At 54.9% G+C, this 18,672-nt stretch overlaps 1 protein-coding gene across 1 annotated transcript; it reads right to left on the reverse strand.

Moving 5' to 3' along the window:
* Window positions 1–462: 462 nt before the first annotated feature.
* Window positions 463–17,578, reverse strand: SART1 (spliceosome associated factor 1, recruiter of U4/U6.U5 tri-snRNP). Its single transcript, XM_007980024.3, has 20 exons — window positions 16,987–17,578; window positions 15,209–15,266; window positions 14,770–14,825; window positions 14,126–14,252; window positions 13,901–14,006; window positions 13,567–13,644; window positions 13,352–13,451; window positions 13,120–13,262; window positions 12,782–12,988; window positions 11,958–12,082; window positions 11,755–11,870; window positions 11,519–11,661; window positions 2,953–3,126; window positions 2,763–2,873; window positions 2,427–2,514; window positions 1,846–1,936; window positions 1,600–1,735; window positions 878–967; window positions 653–774; window positions 463–547 (listed from the first exon to the last, which is right to left on the reverse strand). The coding sequence occupies exons 1-20, from the start codon at window positions 17,297–17,299 to the stop codon at window positions 529–531; spliced, it is 2,403 nt and encodes an 800-aa protein (XP_007978215.2). The 5' UTR covers window positions 17,300–17,578; the 3' UTR covers window positions 463–528.
* Between the last annotated feature and the right edge of the window lie 1,094 nt (window positions 17,579–18,672).

Consider the following 18,672-nt stretch of genomic DNA (forward strand, 5'->3'; position numbering starts at 1 on the left):
CTCAGCCCTCCCCATATCGTGTGCACAAAACACTCCCAGCCCAACCTTGGGAATTTCACTCCTCTAGACACAGACCAGAGCGGCACAGGACAGCCAAGACAGAAGGTGGCACCTGTGCCCTGCCCAAAACCCAATCCCCAGCCCACCAGGCTGGGCAGTCCTGGGCTGCCCCGGGCTCTCTGACAGGGAGAGATTACAGGACAGTGACCTGTGCAGCCCCCGAGGCCAGGAGAGAGCAGGGTGACGAGTTTCTAAAACCGCCTTCCACTTTCTATCAGAGAGCCGGCCCTGCAGACATGTGACCGACAGCCAGAGGAGAAGGAAGGAGCCTCAGAGGACCCTTCTCGCTCTTCTGTCGTTTAGTTGTGTCATCTGATGGCTGGGTCTCACCTAGCAGGAGCCAGACTCTGTGCCACACCCAACCAAGGATCTAACCCTGGAATCTGTACCACGACCAGGGAGGAAAAAATAAGGAGGGAGCTTTATTTAATATGAAGGTTGCAGCGGGGCCGGGGAGGGAGGGCGCTGTCACTTGGTGATGGTGTTCCTGCAGAGAAGAACAGGCCGTGAGGCTGCAGACGTGGGCACAGGTCACGCCACCCTTCCCCTCCCCACCCCACACACCCCACCCCACCAGCCTCGAGTCACTCACGCGTTCATGCTCTTGCCGCTGCCGCTGAGCACGATGTAGGGGGTCTTCTGAGCCTTCTGCTTCTCCTGGAGCAGGGCCACAGTGCCCAGGGGCGTGTCGCTGGAGCTCATCTTCTTCAGGAGCTGCGGGGTCAGGGCCACTCAACAAGGGCTGCAGCAGGCCCCACACACCAGCCACCCCTGCCCCAGCAGGCGCAAGGCCCCCCACGTCCCCAAGAGGACCCACCGCCTCCTCATCCAGCTTCTTCATCCGCCGCTCTGTCTTCATCTTGCCTGAGCCCTTGCCATGGAAGCGGTGGGACAGCTGCCGGAAAGCCTGGGGACACAGGGCATGAGGGGAGCTGCAGAGCCCTGGCTGGGGCCGGAGCCACCTGTGCCCACAAGGTGTGCAGTAACAGGGCGGGTGTTGATTCACCCCAATGCCAGGCCTGGGGTGGTGGGAAGGGGATAGGAAAAGGGCACAGACCCTGGCACTCTGCAGGGCCCCAGCAGAGGCCGGGAGACCAGCTTGGCTAGCAGATGTGCTGCCATGGTGGCAGAGTACAGGGAACCTGGAGACCTGCCACGCAGGGGCAGGGCCTGGACGCTGGGGCTGGAGGGAGACAAACCCCAGAAAGCACGGGGGCAGCTGAGTGGTGGGGCAGGAGGGTCGGGCAGCCTACGAGAGTGATGGAAGGGTCTGGATGCTGGAATGGCCCTGCGGGCCAGGAAAGCTGTTGAAGGGTTCACATGGGTGAGGACAGGAGGGCAGAGGTCCCAAGTGCCTGTTGGACCCTCCTGCCTGGCCTGCGAAAGGACTGCTGTGCCCACTAGAGACAAACTGAGGCACAGCCCTTCTCAGCCCTGAGGGCCCCTCCCCACCTGTGGCACTTCACCAGGCCCCCGGCCAGAGGCTGGGGCATTGCACGGCCCTGGGCTTGGCCTCCGCCTGCAAAAGGCCCTGCTCACCTCCTTGGGTGTGAGTTTCCGGCCCGTCTCATCCACGTATTCAATCTTAACATCAGGTTTGTAGCCGTCCTTCTCCTTGAAGTCCTGCGTGAAGCCTCGGTACTCCTCCCGCCGGCTGTACTTGTCATCGATGGCCCTGGCCCGAGACAGAGGGGGCCTTGGTGTGAGGAGCTGCTGCCTGCTGTGTTCCTGCAGCTCCGAGCTGGCACAGGCCCATCAGCCCTGCACACACCCCGCCACACTCACATCTTATCCTCGATGCAGTACACGGCTGAGGGCAGCGACTTGTTGGGGGCCTTCACCCGGGCCACCTTCTGCACTGTGGTCTCCAGCAGCCCTAGGGACGGAGGGGTTGTGAGACTCCCAACCCCTTGAGGGCCACAGCTCCAGGGCCGCCTGAGAACGTAGAGCAGGCCCTGCGGGGGCACCTCCCTTTCCTTGTCTCTGGAAAGCCATCAGGCCTGTTCTACGGGCAAAGCAAAGATGCCAGAAACGCGCCCCATGCCAAGGGCCACTGGCCAGGGAAATGCAGAGCTGGGGTCCTAACACCAGGGCTCTCTGTGCCACAGCTGGACCAGTTTCAACTCCCCTCTCCTTCCTGGAGCAGGTGTGGAGCCTCAAAGGCAGAGCAGACAGACAGACGCCGGGGTGGAGGGGAAGGAGTGGCTCTGGGCCAGGGAGTTGGCTCCAGCATTGGGACTGAAAGGGGCAGCAGAGGGGACCGGAGGGGACCCTGCCTGCACCTGCCACACCGCAGGCCCTCACCAGCCCTTTTCCTGCTGCAGCACCCAGGCCCACCCAAGTCAGGGCTGCCCTGAGCTCCCTACCTTTGTTCTGACACAGGAGTAGGGCAGCCGCCAGCCCCCTATTCACGATCGGTTCCTCATCCAGGATGGTGGTGGAGGAGGCAGAGAACTAGGGGACACGTGACAGGGGTGGTTAGCAGGCCATACCGGCTCTTCTCAGCCCCACCCACTGGTCACCACCCACCAGGCACCAGGCCTCCACAATATTTAGTTTCCTCATTTACTCCTCAGATTGCCCTGAGAGGTCTGCAGAGCCCACTCTGGATGAGGAGGCTGAGGCTCTGGACACTGAGCCCAGTGCTCATCTCCAGTTTGAGCGCCACCCCCACGCCCACCCGCCAGCGGCGCAGCCCTCACATCCTGCTGCTGCTTCTCCTCGTCCAGGTTCACTGTGCTCCAGCCGATGTTCTCCTCCCCGTCAGATTCGGAGCCGCCGTTGGCCGAGCGCTCCTCATCCCGTTCAAAGTCCTGGGGCACAAAAGGCCAGGGTTGGTGCAGGCACCCAGCCAGCCCAGGGAAGCGCAGGGTGGGGCCGCCCCAGACGCACCATGAGCTCCTCCTGTTCCTCGCGGTTGCCGGCCAGCCCGTAGGTGGGGATCTCCCCCAAGGTGCGGCAGAACTCGGACGTGGCGTTGAACACGATGGCCCCCTTCCGCTCAGGATCCTCATCCTCCTCCCAGCCCCGCTGGCGAGACTCCAGCTTCTTCACAATCTCCACCACCTGGGGGAGGGAGCGGCTGTGGGCAAACCCAGCAGTTTCTGGGGTGATGCCATTGAGACCCAGGAACCCAAGGGTCCTCCCTGGCAGCAGCAAGACAGGCCACGCCCACAGCCCATGCAGGCCCAGCTGCTCTCTGCCTCCTGACTCCACTCTGCACCTCTTTCACTGGGGTCACTGTTCTGCTCCAAACCCATCAATGGGTTTGGATGCCCTTTAAATGAACACCCAACATCCTACAGGGCCTTCCTGACCAGGCCTGTGCCGATCCCCCTCCAAAGCCCCTCGCACACTACCTCAGCCTTAAGCTCCTTCCTCCAGGGTCCCTCCTGCCACTCGCCCCTCCCCCAGCAAACTCATTTCAGGACTCTGTAGACAGCACTTCTAGAACCCGCAGGGCGGTGAGGTGGCCCACTCTTTTGACTTCCCACAGCCTAGCTTCTCGCTTCCTGCTTCACCAAGAAAGCAGGTTCCATGACACGGGAAGATAACTCGGTCCTGCTGCCAGCACTGAATCCAGCGACCCCCACACAGGCACCAGCACCCTCTGCTTTCCCTCCTGTCGCAGATGCCCAGCCACACACAATGATTACCCACTATCTCCCCTCTTAAAAAAACTCCTCCCTCAACCCTGCAGCCCCAACAGCAAACTCCTCACTCCTTAGTGAAGGTTCCAGTCACTACGTCCACTTCTGCATCCCTCTTCCATTTTATATTACATTCATTTTTTTAAAAAATCTTCTGAGGCGGGTGGATTGCTTGAGTTTGGGAGATCGAGACTAGCCTGGGCAACATGCCCAAATCCCATCTCTACAAAAAATATAAAAATCAGCCATTGTGGTCGCACACGCCTATAGTCTCAGCTACTGGGAGGCTGAAGTGGGAGGACTGCTTGGGCTTGGGAGATCAAGGCTGCCAAGATCACACCACTGCACTCAAGAGTGGGCAACAGAGTGAAACCCTGTCTCAAAAAAAAAAAAAAAAATCTCCCAGGGGCTGGGTGTGGTCGCTTACATCTGTAATCCTAGCACTTTGGGAGGCCAAGGCTAGAGCATCACTTGAGCCCAAGAGTTCGAGACCAGCCTGGGCAATAAGGTGAAACACAGTCTCTACAAAAAATACAAAGATCAACCAGGCATTGTGGTGTATGCCTGTAGTCTCAGCACTTGGGAGGCTGGGGTGGGTGGATCGCTTGATCCTGGACGTCGAAGCTAGGGTGAGCCGTGATGTTGCCACTGCACTCAAGCCTGGGCTGAGCAATACCCTGTCTCAAAAAAAAAAAAAAATCTTCCACGACATCCAGGAACATTTATTTTTTAAATGAATTTCATTGTAAACATAAAAGGGGGTATATCTAATGCATCATATGCTATTTATTTATTGAGATCATCTCACTCTGTCACCCATGCTGGAGTGCAATGGCGTGATCTCGGCTCACTGTAATCTCCACCTCCCAGGTTCAAGTGATTCTCCTGCCTCAGCCTCCTGAGTAGCTAGGACTACAGGTACATGCCTCCACGACCAGCTGATTTTTGTATTTTTAGTAGACACAGGGTTTCACCATGTTGCCCAGGCTGGTCCCAAAACCAACTTCCAGTGATCCACCCACCTTGGCCTCCCAAAGTGCTGGGGTTACAGGTATGAACCACCACACCCAGCTGCTATGTTTTTTTTTTTTTTTTTTTTTTGAGACAGAGTCTCGCTGTTGGCCAGGCTGGAGTGAAGTGGCACCATCTTGACTCACTGCAACCTCTGCCTCTCGGGTTCAAGTGATTCTTCTGCCTCAGCCTCCTGAGTAGCTGGGATTACAGGCATGCGCCACCATGCCCAGCTAATTTTTTTTTGTATTTTTAGTAGAGATGGGGTTTCACCATGTTGGCCAGGATGGTCTCCATCTCCTGTCTCATGATCCACCTGCCTCGGCCTCCCAAAGTGCTGGGATTACAGGCATGAGCCACCGCGCCCGGTCGCTGATGTGCTTTTTAAAACAGTAACTAAACACACACCCATGTCCCTCTGCCTTGCGCTGGGGCAGCATCACTAACGCCCTGCTCAGACCTGAGCGTCCCCTCCCCATCTGTGGTCATGACTCATCAGCTTGTCTTCATGGCTTTGGCACATAAGGACCTGCCCCTGAACAGTTATTTTGTTGTGTATTAAGTATTCTACAACCTGAGCCACACTGTACGACTCTTCTATAATTTGTTTTGTAAAAAAATCTGTGCCTCCGAGAGTAACCCTGATGCACATGGCTGTAGCTCATCACTTTCCACTATGGAATCACAGCCCGTGAGCTGGATGCTCTTCGATGTCCAGCCCACTAAGGACGGACTTTTTTTGTCACAAGTACTGCAGCTGCAGGCCCACTGACACTGTCTCCTGGTGCAGGTGGGCACACTCAGGAGAGGTGTGGGGTGAGCCCGGGGCACACACACGTTACCTCTCTTGTCTGATTAGACTCCTGCCCACGGCTGTGAGCAGCGTGGCTGAGGATTCTGGCCGCTCCACGTCTTTACTCATATTCGCTACTGTTTCAGGCTTGGACCTTTCTGCAGAATTGTTTGGGGGTGGCAGGTGCCTCACTGTTTTAGCTCAGCTTTCCGTGATCCCTCCTGAAGCTGGGTTCACCGGGTATTTTTCTGGTCAGTTAGGCTTTCTCTTCTGTGAACTGCCTGTCTTACCTACATCTTTCGCCTATTTTCTGTTTTGTTGATTTGTTTTGTCTGTTGGTATACTCTTGACACCAACCCATTCTTGGTTGTATATATGGGCAAATATCTTTTTTTGGTCTGTGTTTTTATATTCTTCATATGTTTTGTAAAAAAAAAAAAACAAACAAACTTATGTTCCAATTTCTTTTTTTTTTGAGACGGAATCTCGCTCTGTTGCCCAGGCTGGAGTGCAGTGGCACGATCTTGGCTCACTGCAAGCTCCGCCTCCTGGGTTCACACTACTCTCCTGCCTCAGCCTCCCTAGTAGGTGGGACTACAGGCGCCCACCACCATGCCCAGCTATTTTTTTTTTTTTTTTTTGACAGAGTTTCAATCTTGTCACCCAGACTGGAGTGCAATGGCACCATCTCGGCTCACTGCAACCTCTGCCTCCCAGGTTCAAGTGATTCTCCTGCCTCAGCCTCCCGAAGTAGCTGGGATTACAGGCGCCCACCACCACGCCCAGCTAATTTTTTTGTATTTTTAGTTGAGATGGGGTTTCACCATGTTGGCCAGGTTGGTCTTGAACTCCTGACCTCCGGTGATCCAACCACCCGCCTCGGCCTCCCAAAGTGCTAAGATTACAGGAGTGAGCCACCACGCCTGACCTTTTTTGTATTTTTTTTTAGTAGAGATGGGGTTTTACCATGTTAGCCAGGATGGTCTCGATCTGCTGACCTCGTGATCTGCCCGCCTCCGCCTCCCAAAAAGCGTTGGGATTACAGGCCACCGTGCCCGGCCATACATTTTCAATTTCTATGTAGTTATATGTTCACTTTTTTCTTCATGGTTTCTTGAAGAAACCCACCCATGGAACCTGTTTTGTTTTGTTTTGTTTTTTTTGAGACAGGATCTTGTTCTATCACCCAGGGTGGAGTGCAGTGGCCCAGTCATAGCTGACTGTAACCTCGAAGTCCTAGATTCAAGCAATTCTCCTGCCATAGCCTCCGGCATAGCTGAGGCTTCAGACACATGCCACCATGCCCAGCTAATTTAAAAACACATTTTTAGAGATGGATTTGGCGGGGGGGGGGGGGGGGGGGTCTTGCTATGTTGCCCAGGCTGGTCTCGAACTCCTGGCCTCAAGCAATTCTCCTGCCTTGGCTTTGCTAACAACTTAAACAAATCTTTTCTACCAAAAAGTTAGAAATGTAATTTCCTTAGTTTGATTCCGAAATGTTATGTTTTTACTTTGAAGTTCTTAATCTATCTGCAAGGTGTGAGGTACAAACCCAATTTCACTTTTTCCCCAAATAGATAGATAACTGACTGTCCCAAGCCCACTCACTGCACTGATAAGCATCTCTTTCCACTGGGACACGGTTCTGTCTCGGGGCCCCTCTGTCTGGTCTCTGTCCTATTAGTCTATCCTTATGCAATCCCACACTGCCACAATGCCCCTACTTTATCCAGTTTCAGAATCAGCTTCGAAAACAGTCCCTACTGGGAGTTTTACTGGAATTGCATTTAACCTAGAAACGAACTACATGATATGGACATCTTGACGACATGCTGTCCTATCTAGGAACTGTGTACCCCCTAAATTCATATGGGGAAGCCCTAACCCCCAATGACTGTATGTGGACAGAGTACCTTTAGGGAGGTGGAGATTGCAGTGAGCTGATAGGAGCCACTGCGCCCCAACCTGGGCGACAAAGTGAGACGATGTCACAAAACAAAACAATCAAGGATTCTCTCTGTCTTCTCCATCCTTTCTTTCTAGCTCATTGACTGTATTAACCTCAATCTAGTAATTCTTCAACCACATCACGACTCCAGGCCCTGTCCTCACACCCATCACTTTCTGTTATGTCCCTCAGCACCCAGTTTAGACTCGGGGGAAATCAACAGAACCTCTCCTTTGTGAAACGCTTAACTGCCTTGTTCCTCCTCCCTAGAAAACCCAATCCTCAATCCCACCATCTACTGCTTCAGGGCATTAATCCCACCATCCCCCTCCTCAGCTCATTAATCCCACCATCCTCCTCCTCAGCAGCCCATTAATCTCACCATCCCCCTCCTCAGCCCATTAATCCCACCATCTTCCTCCTCAACTCATTAATCCCACCATCCCCCTCCTCAGATCATTAATCCCACCATCCCCCTCCTCAGCCCATTAATCCCACCATCTTCCTCCTCAGCTCATTAATCCCACCATCCTCCTCCTCAGCAGCCCATTAATCTCACCATCTTCCTCCTCAACTCATTAATCCCACCATCCCCCTCCTCAGATCATTAATCCCACCATCCCCCTCCTCAGCCCATTAATCTCACCATCCTCCTCCTCAGCTCATTAATCCCACCATCCTTCTCCTCAGCTCATTAATCCCACTATCCTCCTCCTCAGCAGCCCATTAATCTCACCATCTTCCTCCTCAACTCATTAATCCCACCATCCCCCTCCTCAGATCGTTAATCCCACCATCCCCCTCCTCAGCCCATTAATCCCACCATCCCCCTCCTCAGCTCATTAATCCCACCATCCCCCTCCTCAGCTCATTAATCCCACCATCCCCCTCCTCAGCTCATTAATCCCACCATCCCCCTCCTCAGCTCATTAATCCCACCATCCCCCTCCTCAGCTCATTAATCCCACCATCCCCCTCCTCAGCTCATTAATCCCACCATCCTCCTCCTCAGCTCATTAATCCCACCATCCCCCTCCAAAGCTCATTAATCCCACCATCCACACTGCCTGGCAGGCCTGCTCTTCTCCAATGGTATGTCTGCCCACCACTCTCCAGAACAGCATCTCCCGTCTCTTTGCACCACCACCCCTGCCACCTCGTCACTCGAAAACACCGGAACAATCGGACATGGGCTGCCTTGACTTCCCCTAACCAAGGTCACCACAGCTGCTCTGCCCTCCCCACCTTCCCTCCCGAAATACAAGACGACACGAGCTGGCTTCACTCAAGCCCACCCTCCATTTGTACTCTAGGCTCCACCACTGCCTGCCAAAATCTTTTTCCTCTTCCATCATAAATTTGTCTCCCCCACATACTCTAGAATCTCCATTAGTCAGAAAAAGGCTCCTTTGCGGGTGTGAAACTTGACTGGATGCTGCTTACAACAAAAAATTAAAAAGACATTTTGGGGGATAACTGGAAAGTCTGGGCATGCGAGCTGCTGTTTTACAGCATTTATGGGCTTGTTAGGGCAGTGTGCTTATGTGGGAGAAGGCCCTGATTTCGCGAGATGCCTGCTGAAGTAGTTAAGGATGCAGTGTCATGATATCTGCAACTTGCAGTGGTCAGCAAAAAAAGAAGAGAAAGAAAAGAACTGTAACAATATTTATAATTACTGACTCTAGAAGACAAAGGTGTTCACTGTGATAGGCTTTCCACTTTTCTGCCCGCACAGTGTGTGGGGTGTGGCTCATATGTTTAAAAAACCTTCTAGGCGGCCACGCGCAGTGGCTCACGCCTGTAATCCCAGCACTTTGGGAGGCTGAGGCAGGTGTATCATGAGGTCAGGAGTTTGAGACCAGCCTGACCAACATGGTGAAACCCCGTTCCTTCTAAAAATACAAAAATCAGCTGGGTGTAGCGGTGTGCACCTGTAGTTCCAGCTACTCAGGAGGCTGAGACAGGAGAATTGCTTGAGCCCGGGAGGTGGAGGTTGCAGTGAGCCGAGATTATGCTACTGCACTCCAGCCTGGCAACAGAGCAAGACTCCATCTCAAAAAACAACAACAACAAAAACTTTCTAGGCTAGACCGGGCCTGGTGGCTCAAGCCTATAACCCCAGTACTTTGGGAGGTGGAGGCGAGAGGATCGTTTGAGCTCAGGAATTTAAGACCAGCCTGAGCAACACACTGAGACCCTCTACAAAAATTTTACAAATTTGCCAGGTGTGGTGGTGCATGTCTGTGCTCTCAGCTACTTGAGAGGCTGAGGCAAGAAGATCCCTTGAGCTCGGGACTTCAAGGCTGCAGTGAACTATGATCACGCCACTGCACTCCAGCCTGGGCAACAGAACGAGACCTTGTTTCTTAAAACAACAACAGAAACAACTTCCTAGGTGAGTCTAATGTTCAGGCAGGCTAAGCTCCATGGGACTAATAACCCTTATGTTCATTTCAGTCATAAAACAGCCCTGTCAGCCTATCACCCCATTTATCTGTTCCTTTTTAGAGCCAGGCCATGCAAACTATGTCCCACCACCTGTTCTTAGAAATAAAGTGTTACTGGAACCCAGTCATGCCCACTCACTTAGAGACTGTCTTGGCTGTTTTCCCTACAACAGCAGAGCACCCAAGGTGCCGGACAGAAACCATACGCCCTTAAACCTCAAATACGTCCTCTCCAGCCCTTTAAACCTCAAATACGTCCTCTCCAGTCCGGACCAGCCTCCGTCCCGGGTGCAGCCCTCACTTCCTCAACTCCCCTGTCCTCCCGGTCCTGAATCCACTGCAACTGTCCCCTCTTTGCCTGCCAGTGGTATCAGAAGCCTCCCTCCCTTGCTCCCTCTCCTAGACACCCTTTCTTGGCTTCTTCCTAGGTGAGAAGTGTGGCGTTGGGCTAAAAATGTGGCCTCTGGAATGACGGAGGTGACAAAACCTCCCTCATAGGGTGTTGCTGGGAGGATGGAATGAATCAGCAAACACAGAGCATGCGGGCAGTGCCTGGCACACTGTGCCTGTGGGGCAGCGATGACCATGGGCTCAAGGCTCCCCCTGCATTGGCCTCCTCACCTCTCCGTCTCAGCTCACACCACCCCCTCACTCTCTGCTCTGCTCCGGTCTCCCTGGCCCTCAGGCACTCTAAGGTCTCTTCTCTTGAGATACCTGCTGGTTGATCTACCACCTAAACGCCAGCCTGTCACCTGCTGCCACTCCTAATCCCCCGCAAGGCTGGCTCTTCTGTGTGACTCAAGTTTCAGCTGAACTAGTACCTTGGAAAGGTCTTCCCCGCACTCCCCTGTCTAAGATCCCAACCCCCAGCACATTATATTGGCCTACTGAGTGCCCAGCTCCTGGCACCATCAGAAATCACCGTTCCTGCCTTCACCAGGTCACTGCTGCTCCCTAAGCTCTCCCCCACACACTAGAAAGCCACTTCCCTGAGTCCAGGGCCCCGTGGCTGTCCTGTTCACCAATGACCTTCTCAGCCCAAGAACAATGCACTACTCACAGTAGGCATTCAACAAACATGCACAGGAAGAGAGAGGCGAGGAAAGGATCCCCTACTAAAGCAGGCATCTAAAAACTTTTGCAAAACATGACTTTTAAACAGAAAACATGACTTTAACCAGGGCTGGTCGCAGTGGCTCACACCTGTAATCTCAGCATTTTTGGAGGCCGAGGCAGGCAGATCATGAGGTCAGGAGTTGGAGACCAGCCTGGCCAACACGGTGAAACCCCGTCTCTACTAAAAATACAAAAATTAGCCGGGTGTGGTGGCGGGTGCCTATAATCCCAGCCACTCAGGAGGCTGAGGAATGAGAATCACTTGAACCAGGGAGGCAGAGGCTGCAGTGAGCCGAGGCCACACCATTGCACTCCAGCCTGGGCAACAGAGCAAAACACTGTCTCAAAAAAAAAACAAAACCCAGAAAACAAAAAACAAATGGAAAAGAGGCTTCAGACAGTAATGTGGCTGTTGCCTATGACACACGTGCTCGTGAGGACAGGTGACTGCTGACGCACTGGTAGCCCCAGGCCTGCCCATGCCCAGCCTCACCTTCTCGCCACTGTCTCGCAGCTGCTGCAGCTGCTGTAACTGTCGCAGCCGGCGTCCCTTCTCCAGCTGCTTCTGCAGCTCCAGCTCCGCCTCGTCCTCCTCCAGCACCTGCGGGGACCCCAGCTGTGGAGCTCCACCTTCCTCTGGGGGAAACACAGGGGATGCCTGCTCAGACCATCTCCTCCAACCCGGGGCTCCTGTCCCTGCCCCCTCCCATCCCCTGGCCAGGCCCTCACCCTCATCACTGATGTCCATGTTCTCCACTCGGGTGTCATCCGATGGCAGGGGCTGAGGCATGGGCTCCTTCTCCTCCTCCACCTCGGACACTCGGCGGCGACCCCGTCCCCGCAGTCTGAGGGAAGGAGGCCTCTCTGGTGAGCACCGGCCCCCGGGACACCCCAGCCCTGCCCTCTCGCCCCACCATGGTGTCCAAGCCCACCTGGAACCAAAGTCCCCATCCTGAGTCTGGTCCCCGAGAGGCAACAGGTCATCCGCCCGCACTACGACCTCCTTCTCCTTCTTGCGGATTTTCTTCACCCTCCGCTTGGTCCTTTTAAAGGCCACCTGAGGGGAAGAGGGAGGCGTGGGGCGGGGCGGGGAAAGGCAGGCCGCCACAAGCCCGCGAGGATGAACGCTTCTTTGGTGTTCTTCTGTGCTAGCCAGTGTCCTGAGCACTTCTCACACATGAGCAACACGTGGGGTGGTTACTATCTCCATTCCACTGGTGAGCTAGGGAAACTGGGGCACAGAGAGGTGAAGTACCTTCCCCAAGGTCACCCAGCTCCTAGGTGGGAAAGCCGGGCAGTCTGGCTCCAGAGTCCTGCTCTTACCCACTGAGCAAGATGCCTACTACACCAGCTGACTACCTCACGTTCACACAGGCACTCTGCGGACAGAATCCACACACACCTTTCCAGTCACCCCTCACCCACACTGTCACTCATCCTCACAGCAACCTCAGGAGGTGGCTCCTATCACTGCCACTCCAGATGGGGCACCCCAGGCTCACAGTTAAATGGCTTACCCAAGGCACAAGCTGGCAGTATGGCAGAGCAGAAACACCAACTGGGGCCCATCTGGCTCAGCAGCCCTGACCTGTCAACACCTGGTGCCTCCCCAGGTTGCCATTTACTGCTTGCCCACGAAGCCAAGCGCTTTGTGAACACAAATACTTGCCCTCTCTTCCCAGTGCCTGCGGGCAGCGCAGGAGCCCCAAGGGGAGGGAGAATCATGACCCCGAGTACAAGGCGCAAGAGGGCTCACCATCTCCTCGGGTGTGAGGTACTCGGAGGCCAGCCGGGGCCCCACCGTGCTCAGGGACTGAGCCTGCAGCCGCAGCTTGGCCCGGATCTCCTCCAACTCCCGTTCCCGCAGGCCATCGGCCATGCCCCCCTGCTCCAAGCGGAAGGAATGCGGCTGCTCCCCCTCAAGCTCTTCGTCGTACTTGGACAGGATAGAGCGAGGTTTTTGCTGCAAGGTAAGAGGTACAGGTTGGGACCCAGGGTGGCTCCTGAAAAGCCACTGAGCCACCACCTCCTCAGAGCCTCTATTCCCGACATTCTCCACCCCAGCTCCCGCCGCCCAGCCTGCTTGGGCCGTGCCTGCGCCAAGTCATCCACACTCTCGTCCTCGGCATAAGGCAGGTAGTCGGGCTTCTTCTTCCGCAGCTCCACATTTTTCTCTGCCCGCTCCTTATCCACCAGGTTCACGTTCACCAGCACGTCCTCCTCCTCCTGCAGCACGCCTGCGGGCAGCACAGAGCAGTGGCCATTCACACTTGTCCGCAACTCAGCAGAGGCTGTGCCCCAACCCAAGGCACCCAGCTCGCGTCACCTTTGTCCTTAAGGGTGAGGATCATGGTCTCCCCTTCTCGGAAGGAATCAATGGCATGCTCCACGGTGAGGCCCTGCAGGTCCCGGGCACTGTACAGGTCCTAACAGAAGAATCAGGCGAGTAAGGAACCTCCCTCCATGCGCCCAACCTTGGGATTCCAGCATCAAGGCCGCCAGTGCGCCCTGCACCACCCACCCTGGCTGCTGCAGCCTCACCTGCCGTCTCTGCCCGAACTCCTCCTCCACCAGAGTGCTGACACCAAACTCTTGGTCCATCTCCTCCAGTAACTTTGCCTATGGGACAGGGAGGGGTGACCTAGGACCTCAGGCCACTCAGCACCACCAGAAAACACTCAGGGCTCTACCAAGCGGAGTGCAAAAAGAGCAGGCCTTGCAGGAAAGTTGCTGAGAATCCAAAGCGGATGCTACCGACCACAGCCCATCCCCTCTCCGAACCCCGTCTCACCTCTCTGGAGTCGACCCCTGCCTCAGTGCCCAGTCAGGCCACCAGAAGCACTGGGCAACCACCCCATGCTGCCCAGGTGCTCACCCTCTTCTCTGCCAGGTCTTTCTCCTTCTGCAGCTGCCGGCTCCTCTCGATCCAGGCTGCAGTGTCGTCCAGCCAGGGATCATCCTCTCCTAGGGTCTTTATCTTCCTGAAGAAGGAAGTGATGCTCGAGGAGCCCAGCTCCTGCTCCCAACCCCACTCAAAAGGCAGCCAAGGATGGTGGCCTCCCCAGCCCTTCCCTTGCCTGCCCTGGCCAGGACCCCTCACCCCAGCTTTTGGTTCAGCAGGCGCTTCTCCTTGGCAGCCGCCAGCTTCTCCCGCAGCTCCTCTCGCTGTCGCAAGGCCATAGGATTGATGACATCGGCTGTCACGGGCTCCTCCTTGGTGCCCGCCTCTGGAAGGGGGGCCCAGACGTGAGGCTATGCCCGCCCATGGCTGGTGGGGAGAGGAGGGAGCCACTCACCCTGCCCCCTTCCAGCTCAGGGGGCCAGAAGGGGTCAGGACAGGAAGGAACAATCCTTCACCTCCCTGCTCCCACTTCGTCCCCACACTCCTGGCCAACCCATGCAGCACGACAGGACCCTCAGTGGCTTCCAAAGCTCCTCAAATCGTGCTTAAAACAACAGACCCACCCCCGCACAGCCCAGTTTGCAGCAAGCGTGCACATCTTCCAGTCCATCTAACAACACCTCACAGCCAGAGTGAGTATGCGACGGCCACGGCTCTAACTCAGAGAACAAGCAGAGCCCCAGGTCCACATTATAACAGCAAGAAGGGACCTCGTGCCTTCCGGCAAATATGCATGTGTAAGACCACTAAACCGTGCTGAACCTGCCCTCTAATCCCACCTTCTTCAAAGACCCCTTCAGATGGCCCTCTCCCCTAAACCCCATCCTCAGCCCCATACTCACCCTTCTTGATGGCATTGACCTCCAAGGGTTTCAGCCCCAACTTTGCCCGGAGTTTACTGAGAACAAGAGATACAAGTGTTAGGGGCTATCAAAGACACAGGGCGCAATGTGCATTTCCAAAGAGACAGGAGGAGAAACAGGGTGGGAGTGAGCGGTCCCAAACACACGGTCTGCCCCAGGAAGCCTAGGACACTGGGAAGGGCCCTGGCCTCCAAAGCAGGAAACATGGGCGCCAGCCTGGTCTGCATCTAACCGGTAAATGCCACTTTACTTTTAGGTATTAGTTTCCTCTTCTATAACTCTACTGTTGGCTAAGATGATTTATACAACCTTTCCAACTCCAATTAGCACACTTTCATGTGAGAAAGCCTCCCCAGGGCTGGCCCCAGAGCCACCTATCTTAGAAAAACAAAGTGGAAACAAGGGAGACAGTACTCACTTGGTCTCCTCGATGCTGAGTGAGGAGGCATCGCCTGAGCTAGTTTTGGAGCTGGCAGCTGGAAGAAGAAGAAGCATGGCTCAGGAGCTGAACATAGGGCCAACAAGCCAGCATCATTGGCTCCAACTGCAGGATCAAAGATGAGGGCCCCTCACCAGCACCTGGGCCTGATGAAACACCAGCAAACAGCAGCTTCTTCCACCCAAGCTCCCCAGCAGCTCCTCTGCCCGAGTCCAGTCTCAGAGCCCTGCCTCTTCTGCGCACCTTCCTATCCTGACCCAAGAGATCGAAACTGCTACAGTCACCATTCTGCCCTCTCCTTTTTTCTTTCATTTTTTTTTTTAAGAGACAAGGTCTCTTAAAGAGATGGAGCAAGACTTTGTCTCAAAAAAAAAAAAACCTCTTCCTTTCCTGCATTCCCATCCTGTATCTTAAAGGCTCCACTCTCCACCTGGGCCCTGGATCCCAATCTCTCCAGGCTCCCCAAAGTCACCAGTCTCCTTCGTTTTTAATCTAACGGGTTCTTTTCAGTTCTGGTTTTGCTTGATCTCCTGTGGTATATGGGACTGCTGATCACTCCCTCCTTCTAACAATACTCTGTTTCCAAAGTTCCCATGACGCAAACGTTTTCCTGCCTCTTTGGTTACTCTATCTCCTTTTTTTGCTAACATCCTTCTCTGCCTACTACTAACATAAGGGCATTTCTCAGGTTCTATTCCTGACCCCGGCTTCTCACGTCGCATTCTTTCAGGGGCTTCACTGGCCACCCAGATACTGACTCCCAATGGCTTTATCCAGTCCAAACTCTGGATTTCCCTATGCACATAAACCTTGACAACCCCAAAAGTGAATTATCTTCCCCCACCCTGCTCCAAATCTCCTTCTCTTCCCTACTCCTCAATTTCAGTAGAAATGACACCCACTACCTATCTGGCTGCTCAAGCCAAAATTCAAGGAGTCATCCTCAATTCCTTCTCCTTCCCACCCTCATACAAGTGCTGAGTTCTGTTCATTCCTCTTCCAAAACACCTCTCCAACCTGTCCACTTCTCTCCACTCCACTGCTGCTGCCTTGGTGCAGGCCACCATCAGCCCTCACCTGGTCTGTAGCCCTCCTGATTTCCTGGTCTCCAATCCTGACTACCTTTGACTAAGTTCTCAATCCAGTAATGTTTACAAAATACGGATCTGAGCAACTCACTCCTCAACTCACAACCAAGGCTCCCTATTACCTTGTCAAGACAATCTACATTTCTTAACAGAACCTACAGTACAGAGTCCTTTGTGTTCACAACCCTGCCTATCTTACTCCTTCACTTCTCTACCATGAGCCCTACACGATTCGTCCAATACGATTCGTCAAATACCAGGTTTTTCTTGCCTCTGCATATGCTGACACTACTTCATTCATTCATTCATTCAACACATTTATTGAGAATCTGTGACTGTACCAGACAACTGAGGAAAACGGAAGCCCTCTGTCCTCAAGGAGCCAGGTGGAGACAGTCTACCTCTAATCCCAAACAATCGTAGAAAAGCTTTTTTGAGACAGAGTCTCGCTTTGTTGCCCAGGCTGGAGTGCACTGGCGGGATCGCAGCACACTGCAGCCTCTAACTCCTGGGCTCATGGGATCCCGTAGAAAGACTATTTAATAAGAGTTGATATAGACTGGGGGTTTCCTGGTCCGGAGAGCTTCGCTGACACTGTGCGCACACCAAGACGCGCACGTTCCGGGACCCCTGCCCGACCCGCCCCCTGCGCAGGCCCCGCCTCCTCACCGGCCTCATAGCCGTCATCGCGTTTCTCCCGCTTCACGCGCCGCTCCGAGGGCTCTGCCTGGCTGCGCTCCCGCCCGTGCGTGCTGCTCCGGGCCTCAGCTTCGGCCCCGCGCCGCCCGCTCCCGCGCTCGCCCCCACGTTCCCGGCTCCGCTTCCGTCGTTCGCCACCGCTACCGCCACTGCCGCCACTCCGGTGCTTGTGTTTTTTGTGTTCCCGGTGCCGCGGCGGCTGCTCGGTGGCGCCCCCGGTGCCGGCCGCCGCCGTCGTCCCGGTCGCCTCCTTCTCTCCGCGGTGCTTCTTGGACGACCCCATAGTGGCACGTCCACTACAAGCCCGGCTGCCGCCGAGCCCAGACAACGCAAAATGGGAATACTTCCGGGTCGCTCGGCAGCAGCTGTCGTGTTGCCGGAAACTAAGAGCGGCTGCTTCCGTCGCTCGCCGTGGAGCCGGCCCCAGAGGCTCATGGGAAGACCGGGATCACAGCTCCACTGCACATTCGTGCCGTCGCGGGCCGGGTGCGTTCTTTGAGCCAGTGGTCCCGTTGTGCATGCGCTCCTCAAGGGAAGCGGAATTAACCCGGAGATGGGATCCCAGAACTGGAAGGACTTAGAGGGCATTAAGCCAGTGTCTTCGTGGCTGAAAGTTCCTCCCCGGCATCCCTGCGCTTGCACTTCACCGGCAACGGGGTGTTCACTACCTCACGGCCTTTCTGTAGACACCTCCCTCCTACAATGGGCGCTCGCTTAGTGGACTTCTAGGGTCGTGGCTTCAACGGGTGTTGTTTTCCCGTTATCTCCAATTCCACAGCCCAGTTTCCGACCCGCTGTAACTAGTATCGTTAGGGAACGCTTCCTTCCCACGTTCCCTGGTTTTTTTGTTTTGTTTTGTTTTTTTCCCTTGAGATAGGATCTCACTCTTGCTCAGGCTGGAGTGCAGTGGCGCGATCACGGCGCACTGCACCCTTGACCTCCCGGGCTCAAGTGATCCTACCCCCTCAGCCTTCCCAGTAGCTGGGACTACTACGAGTGAATGCTACCACGCCCCTTTAATTTTTGTATTTTTTTGTAGATGGGAGGGGGGTGTCTCGAACTCCTGAAGCCAGGCTATCCACCCGCCTTGGCCTCCCGAAGTGCTGAGATTACAGGCATGCGCCGCTGCGCCCAGCCCTGGATTGGATTTTTTAAACCCGCGCCCCGTGAACTGTTAAGACTGAAGGAGCGCCACATGAGCGTCAGTGTATCCGTGGAACCCCTGAAATTGAATGCAAAATGTGGCACATCTGTGTGTGAGTTTTTTTCTTGAGGAGAGGAGCCCTAACTTAAAACTACTGGGACTTAAAACCCCAGTGCAGGCCGGGCGCGGTGGCTAACGCCTGTAATCCTAGCACTTTGGGAGGCCGAGGCAGGCGAATCACAAGGTCAAGAGATCGAGACTATCCTGGCTAATCCGGTGAAACCCCGTCTCTACTAAAAAATACAAAAAACTAGCCGGGTGAGGTGGCAGGCGCCTGTAGTCCCAGCTACTCCGGGAGGCTGAGGCAGGAGAATGGCATAAACCCAGGAGGCGGGGCTTGCAGTGAGCTGAGATCTGGCCACTGCACTCCAGCCTGGGCGACAGTGCGAGACTCCGTCTCAAAAAAAAAAAAAAAAAAAAAAAGAGATTGAGACCATCCTGGCCAATGTGGT

The sequence above is a fragment of the Chlorocebus sabaeus genome, chromosome 1 (genome assembly GCF_047675955.1).
Source record: "Chlorocebus sabaeus isolate Y175 chromosome 1, mChlSab1.0.hap1, whole genome shotgun sequence".
NCBI lineage: Eukaryota > Metazoa > Chordata > Mammalia > Primates > Cercopithecidae > Chlorocebus > Chlorocebus sabaeus.

Bases quoted from the DNA above. Each gene is read 5' to 3' on its own strand.
- SART1 (XM_007980024.3), bottom strand. From the start codon at position 17,299: ATGGGGTCGTCCAAGAAGCACCGCGGAGAGAAGGAGGCGACCGGGACG. The intron at 14,826-15,208 runs GTGAGTACTGTC...TCTTGTTCTCAG, and splicing joins CTCAGCATCGAGGAGACCAA to TAAACTCCGGGCAAAGTTGG. The intron at 1,937-2,426 runs GTAGGGAGCTCA...CTCCGTCCCTAG, and splicing joins ACTCCTGTGTCAGAACAAAG to GGCTGCTGGAGACCACAGTG.